This window comes from Pan troglodytes, chromosome 19 (genome assembly GCF_028858775.2).
Source record: "Pan troglodytes isolate AG18354 chromosome 19, NHGRI_mPanTro3-v2.0_pri, whole genome shotgun sequence".
NCBI classification, from domain to species: domain Eukaryota; kingdom Metazoa; phylum Chordata; class Mammalia; order Primates; family Hominidae; genus Pan; species Pan troglodytes.
In genome coordinates, this window is record NC_072417.2 from 18,021,597 (window position 1) to 18,028,590 (window position 6,994).

At 52.7% G+C, this 6,994-nt stretch overlaps 1 protein-coding gene across 2 annotated transcripts in view; it reads left to right on the forward strand.

The window, feature by feature from the left end:
* The window catches only part of POLR2A (RNA polymerase II subunit A), a 30,460-nt gene extending 24,790 nt beyond the window's left edge, over positions 1-5,670 (forward strand). For both annotated transcript variants that reach the window (XM_016931455.4, XM_024350211.3), the window contains exons 21-29: positions 3-249; positions 591-691; positions 2,275-2,379; positions 2,466-2,648; positions 2,871-3,074; positions 3,218-3,404; positions 3,537-3,650; positions 3,834-3,983; positions 4,081-5,670. In XM_016931455.4, the coding sequence (XP_016786944.1) occupies positions 3-249; positions 591-691; positions 2,275-2,379; positions 2,466-2,648; positions 2,871-3,074; positions 3,218-3,404; positions 3,537-3,650; positions 3,834-3,983; positions 4,081-5,237 (2,448 nt within the window). In that variant the 3' untranslated portion in view covers positions 5,238-5,670. The remainder of the gene's footprint in view (positions 1-2; positions 250-590; positions 692-2,274; positions 2,380-2,465; positions 2,649-2,870; positions 3,075-3,217; positions 3,405-3,536; positions 3,651-3,833; positions 3,984-4,080) is intronic.
* The last annotated feature ends 1,324 nt before the right edge of the window (positions 5,671-6,994 follow it).

The following is a 6,994-nucleotide window of genomic DNA, read 5'->3' on the forward strand; positions in this document are numbered from 1 at the left end:
AGGATATTCTGTGCCGTCTGGAGCATACAACGTTGAGGAAGGTGACTGCCAACACAGCCATCTACTATGACCCCAACCCCCAGAGCACGGTGGTGGCAGAGGATCAGGAATGGGTGAATGTCTACTATGAAATGCCTGACTTTGATGTGGCCCGAATCTCCCCCTGGCTGTTGCGGGTGGAGCTGGATCGGAAGCACATGACTGACCGGAAGCTCACCATGGAGCAGATTGCTGAAAAGATCAATGCTGGTAAGCCTAGGAGGGCTGGCCTGGCTCAGGAGCCCCGCTCTCTGGGCTACCACCTATCGTGTTCACCGCACTTGAGCCCCCAAAGAGCTACCCACCCTCACCCCCATGCATGTACCAGTTCCGCCCCTCCGAGGCATCCTCCAACTCTCCAGGTCCCCTCTGCACTCCCTTTCTCTTCTCAATGTTCTCCCTTCCCCTTTCCAGAGGGTTCTATGAAAAGAAAGTTTCTGTGAGGAGCGGGGAACCAAAAGAGAGCCTTGCTCAGAGAGAGCTGCGAGTGGACAGTGGCTGGGGCCAGTCCCCTTAGCTGCAGCCTTTCTCATGGCTCCTCACCCCACTAGGTTTTGGTGATGACTTGAATTGCATCTTTAATGATGACAATGCAGAGAAGCTGGTGCTCCGTATTCGCATCATGAACAGCGATGAGAACAAGATGCAAGAGGTAATGGGGGTCCTAGAAGAAGTCAGTGTGTCACATGTATAAAACTCATGAATCATGTTAGATACCAAAGAAAAGAAGATGCAATCAACATTGAGGGGCGGCCAGGCGTGGTGGCTCACGCCTGTAATCCCAGCACTTTGGGAGGCTGAGGCGGGTGGATCACCTGAGCTCGGGAGTTCGAGACCAGCCTGACCAACATGGAGTAACCCCGTCTCTACTAAAAATAAAAATTAGCCGGGCATGGTGGTATGTGCCTGTAATCCTAGCTACTTGGGAGGCTGAGGCAACAAGAGTGAAACTATCTCAAAAAATAAAAAAAACATTTGAGGGGCCAGTCATACCCACCTAATTTAGGGATAGGGAATGGTGATTAGCAACGATTTTCAAAATCCACAGCACCGGCCGAGTAGATAAAACAGGTGGTGTTGAAATAGGAGATAGGAGTGCCTCCCTGTCGCGCTGTCACTTGGCTCTCCTCCCCCAAGGCTCCTGCAGCTTGCTTTGCTTAGGGAATACAAGCCCCACCCCTGAGGCAGGGGCCAGACTTGGGGGCAGGTTGGGCAGTAGGCATTGCTATGTCCTAGGGGAAGTCGTGTGACAGCCATAACAAGACCCATGAAAAGGCTGGATCAGTGACTTCACTCCTGGGCATGGCTCCTGAGATACTTGTTTGGCACATGTTGGTACCTGGTGCTTTAGTAATAAAAACTGAAGAACTCAGGCTGGGCATGGTGGCTCACACTTGTAATCCCAGCACTTTGGGAGGCCGAGGCGGGCAGATTACCTGAGGTCGGGAGTTCGAGACCAGCCTGACCGACATGGAGAAACCCCGTCTCTACTAAAAATACAAAATTAGCCGGGCGTGGTGGCGCATGCCTGTAATCTCAGTTACTCAGGAGGCTGAGGCAGGAGAAATGCTTGAACATGGGAGGCAGAGGTTGTGGTGAGGCAAGATCACACCATTGCACTCCAGCCTGGGCAATAAGCGAAACTCCATCTCTAAAAAAACAAAAACAAAAAACTGAAGAACTCACTAACTGCTGAACTGCTGTCAGAGAACAGTTATAAAAGCATTGATAGGTCTTGATGGAATACAGTATATGGCCATTAGAAGAGATCACTGTCATGCCAGCAGCAGCCTAGATGAACACGCAGTGAAGTGCCAGAGCAGGGAATGGTGTGTGCTCGGGTACAGCAGTTGGGAGGATATGACATGTACGTGGAGCCCGCCTCTCGCTAGGTGCAGGACTGCACGAGAGTGGAAGTTGTGACGGGGTGGTGGGATTTGGGTGCCTTTCCTTAGGCTTCTTTTAATATTGTAAAATCAGGATTAAAAGTCTCACTGGAGAACTGCTGGAACATGGGAGGTAGAGGTTGCAGGGAGCTGAGATCGTGCCATTGCACTCCAGCCCAGGCTGATAACAGCGAGACTCCATCTCAAAAAAAAAAAAAAAGTCTCACTGGAACTGTGAGGGGCAGAGCCTGGTGACTGACTCGTTTGGCCCTCAAAGAGGCTGTAGTTGGAGGCGAGAGCCGGGGAAGAGACCAGAGGATGCCACGTGCTGACCTCACTCTCACTGCAGGAGGAAGAGGTGGTGGACAAGATGGATGATGATGTCTTCCTGCGCTGCATCGAGTCCAACATGCTGACAGATATGACCCTGCAGGGCATCGAGCAGATCAGCAAGGTCAGCCATCCCCTCTGCCACCGCCTTCCTCCTCCCACTCCCACACTCCCCTCCCTGCCTACTCTGAGCACGCTGTCTTCCCACAGGTGTACATGCACTTGCCACAGACAGACAACAAGAAGAAGATCATCATCACGGAGGATGGGGAATTCAAGGCCCTGCAGGAGTGGATCCTGGAGACGGACGGCGTGAGCTTGATGCGGGTGCTGAGTGAGAAGGACGTGGACCCCGTACGCACCACGTCCAATGACATTGTGGAGATCTTCACGGTGAGCCCGTGTGTGCTGCCTAGCTGCCTTTCATGGATCTCTGGCTCTCAGGCCCCTCATTCTGTGCTGTCCACTCAGGACTTTGTCTGCCTGATTCCATTTCTGAGTGTGGGATATCGTGGCTCCTGACACCCTCCCTGGATCTGGGTGGCGACAGAAGCAGGGAAGAGAGCAGAGTTGCTCAGTCCTGGCCCTCCCCTCCGCTTCCCTCCCCTGTGCCAGGTGCTGGGCATTGAAGCCGTGCGGAAGGCCCTGGAGCGGGAGCTGTACCACGTCATCTCCTTTGATGGCTCCTATGTCAATTACCGACACTTGGCTCTCTTGTGTGATACCATGACCTGTCGTGGCCACTTGATGGCCATCACCCGACACGGAGTCAACCGCCAGGACACAGGACCACTCATGAAGTGTTCCTTTGAGGAAACGGTAACAGTGGAATTTCTGAATAGGGCAGAAGGAGGGAGTAGTGTGAGAAAAAGGGCACACACTTTGGGCAGCTGGGCTGTGGTGTTGGGACAGTCAGGTGCTGTGTGTGGAGGGGTCTCATGGGGCCGGTCTGCTCTGTTCAGGTGGACGTGCTTATGGAAGCAGCCGCACACGGTGAGAGTGACCCCATGAAGGGGGTCTCTGAGAATATCATGCTGGGCCAGCTGGCTCCGGCCGGCACCGGCTGCTTTGACCTCCTGCTTGATGCAGAGAAGTGCAAGTATGGCATGGAGATCCCCACCAATATCCCCGGCCTGGGGGCTGCTGGACGTGAGTATGAGGCCCCAGCTGCGGTACCTGCTTGCGTCGGCGAGGCGGTGGGGCAGGCCGTGGGTGCGAGGGTGTCACCAGTCCATGGTTGCTGTTCTTGCTCCTCACGATTTCCTGTGTTCCTCTTTGCAGCCACCGGCATGTTCTTTGGTTCAGCACCCAGTCCCATGGGTGGAATCTCTCCTGCCATGACACCTTGGAACCAGGGTGCAACCCCTGCCTATGGCGCCTGGTCCCCCAGTGTTGGTGAGTAACCTGATCCAGGAAGAGGGCCCTCCAGGTGGTTCAGAGGTGGCTAAGCTGGGATCGTGAACAGTAGCCATTGTTGGAACTCTGAAGGCCGCAGAGGGCTAGTGAAAGGTGGGGCAGGGAGAATTGGGGGCCTTTGGTCTCCAGCTCTGGCCTTAACTTGCTTCTCTCACTCTGTAGGGAGTGGAATGACCCCAGGGGCAGCCGGCTTCTCTCCCAGTGCTGCGTCAGATGCCAGCGGCTTCAGCCCAGGTTACTCCCCTGCCTGGTCTCCCACACCGGGCTCCCCGGGGTCCCCAGGTCCCTCAAGCCCCTACATCCCTTCACCAGGTGAGTTGTCGCCATCTGTCAGGCCAGGTTTGTTTCCTCCACAGTTCTGGGTGAGTCTGTCCATTGCTCATCTCCTTTGTTGGCTGCTTCCCCACAGGTGGTGCCATGTCTCCCAGCTACTCGCCAACGTCACCTGCCTACGAGCCCCGCTCTCCTGGGGGCTACACACCCCAGAGTCCCTCTTATTCCCCCACTTCACCCTCCTACTCCCCTACCTCTCCATCCTATTCTCCAACCAGTCCCAACTATAGTCCCACATCACCCAGCTATTCACCAACGTCACCCAGCTACTCACCGACCTCTCCCAGCTACTCACCGACCTCTCCCAGCTACTCGCCCACCTCTCCCAGCTACTCGCCCACCTCTCCCAGCTACTCGCCCACCTCTCCCAGCTACTCACCCACTTCCCCTAGCTACTCGCCAACGTCTCCCAGCTACTCGCCGACATCTCCCAGCTACTCGCCAACTTCACCCAGCTATTCTCCCACTTCTCCCAGCTACTCACCTACCTCTCCAAGCTATTCACCCACCTCCCCCAGCTACTCACCCACTTCCCCAAGTTACTCACCCACCAGCCCGAACTATTCTCCAACCAGTCCCAATTACACCCCAACATCACCCAGCTACAGCCCGACATCACCCAGCTATTCACCTACTAGTCCCAACTACACGCCTACCAGCCCTAACTACAGCCCAACCTCTCCAAGCTACTCTCCAACATCACCCAGCTATTCCCCGACCTCACCAAGTTACTCCCCTTCCAGCCCACGATACACACCACAGTCTCCAACCTATACCCCAAGCTCACCCAGCTACAGCCCCAGCTCGCCCAGCTACAGCCCAACCTCACCCAAGTACACCCCAACCAGTCCTTCTTACAGTCCCAGCTCCCCAGAGTATACCCCAACCTCTCCCAAGTACTCACCTACCAGTCCCAAATATTCACCCACCTCTCCCAAGTACTCGCCTACCAGTCCCACCTATTCACCCACCACGCCAAAATACTCCCCAACATCTCCTACTTATTCCCCAACCTCTCCAGTCTACACCCCAACCTCTCCCAAGTACTCACCTACTAGCCCTACTTACTCGCCCACTTCCCCCAAGTACTCGCCCACCAGCCCCACCTACTCACCCACCTCCCCCAAAGGCTCAACCTACTCTCCCACTTCCCCTGGTTACTCACCCACCAGCCCCACCTACAGTCTCACAAGCCCGGCTATCAGCCCGGATGACAGTGACGAGGAGAACTGAGGGCACGTGGGGTTGCGGCAGCGGGCTAGGGCCCAGGGCAGCTTGCCCGTGCTGCTGTGCAGTTCTTGCCTCCCTCACGGGGCATCACCCCCAGCCCAGCTCCGTTGTACATAAATGCCTTGTGGCAGAGCTCCCGGTGAACTTCTGGATCCCGTTTCTGATGCAGACTCTTGTTCTCCACTCATGCTGTTAGAACTCACTGGCCCAGTGGTGTTCTCACTCCTACCCCACCCACCCCCTGCCTGTCCCCAAATTGAAGATCCTTCCTTGCCTGTGGCTTGATGCGGGGCGGGTAAAGGGTATTTTAACTTAGGGGTAGTTCCTGCTGTGAGTGGTTACAGCTGATCCTCGGGAAGAACAAAGCTAAAGCTGCCTTTTGTCTGTTATTTTATTTTTTTGAAGTTTAAATAAAGTTTACTAATTTTGACCAAAAGTATGTACATCGAGTGCTTCATTGGGGTTCAGGAGACCCCCAGGCCCCTGCCTCCTGCCTGGGCTGCTGCTTGATCTGTTAGGGGGAGGGGACCAGGAAAATGGGAGGGTACCTTACAGTCAACCCACACACAGCCCCTGCTCTGTGCCAGGCACTGCTCTGTACTGAGTTTGTTGTAGTCACAACAGATGCAGCTCTTGTCCTCTATTAAGGTGATATTGACCATAACAGCTTTTTAACTTGTTTTACTGATTGTCATAAGTGATTTGGAAGTGTAGAAAAGTATAATGCAGAGGGAGAAAAATGATCACCCATAATCCCACCACTAGGAGGCATACTTTCTTTGGTATTTTTTCCTACACTTTTCTTGAGTCACTAACAAGTGAACAAAAATGTACTTTGATTTTGGCCTCAAACCAAGAATGAAAAGATTATATAGATGTTGTAATACAGAAGCTGAAGTAAAAGGACTTGGGGGTAATACGCTAGTTTTAGCTGGCTATTTTTCCCCCTTTCATTAGCGCCTTAATGTGGTATCAATGTTCTACATCCTCTGCAAGTCATTTCTGATTTACTTGAGGTATTTTTATTTTTATTTTATTTTTTTGAGACAGTCTCGCTCTGTTGCCCAGGCTGGAGTGCAGTGGCGCAGTCTCGGCTCACTGCAACCTCTGCCTCTTGGGTTCAAGCAATTCTCACTGCCTCAGCCTTCCAAGTAGCTGCGATTGCAGATGCCCGTCACCATGCCCAGCTACTTTGGTATTTTTAATAGAGAAGGGATTTCACAGTGCTGGCCAGGCTGGTCTCAAACTCCTGATTTCAGGTGATCTGCCCACTTTGGCCTCCCAAAGTGCTGGGATTACAGGCATGAGCCACTGCACCTGGCCTATTATCTAGAAATGTCTATTTTGCCTTCATTCCTAAAGACTATCTTTGCTAGAGATAGGATTCTGGTGTGACAGATTCATTTTTTGTTTTTAGCACTTTTTTTTTTTTTTTTTTTTTTAGGAGCAGAGGTTTAATATGCAAAAGATAGAGAAAAGAGAACAGCTCGCTGTCGTGGGGGAGAGGGGCTTCTGAAAGGGAAGTCCCTAAGATGTCCTATCTTCCGGCCCTCACAGTTTCTAGTGAGAAGTTCACAGTCTTTGGGATCATATTTCTTGTGTTATTTTTCTCTAAATGCTTTCAAGATTTTCTTTTTATCTCTGGTTCTTTGGTTTTTGACAGTTTAGCTTTGGTGTGTATATTGGAGTTCTCCAGAGAAGCAGAACCACTGGGAGAGATAGATATATACCTTCCTGTGCTAATAATCACATTACTTTTA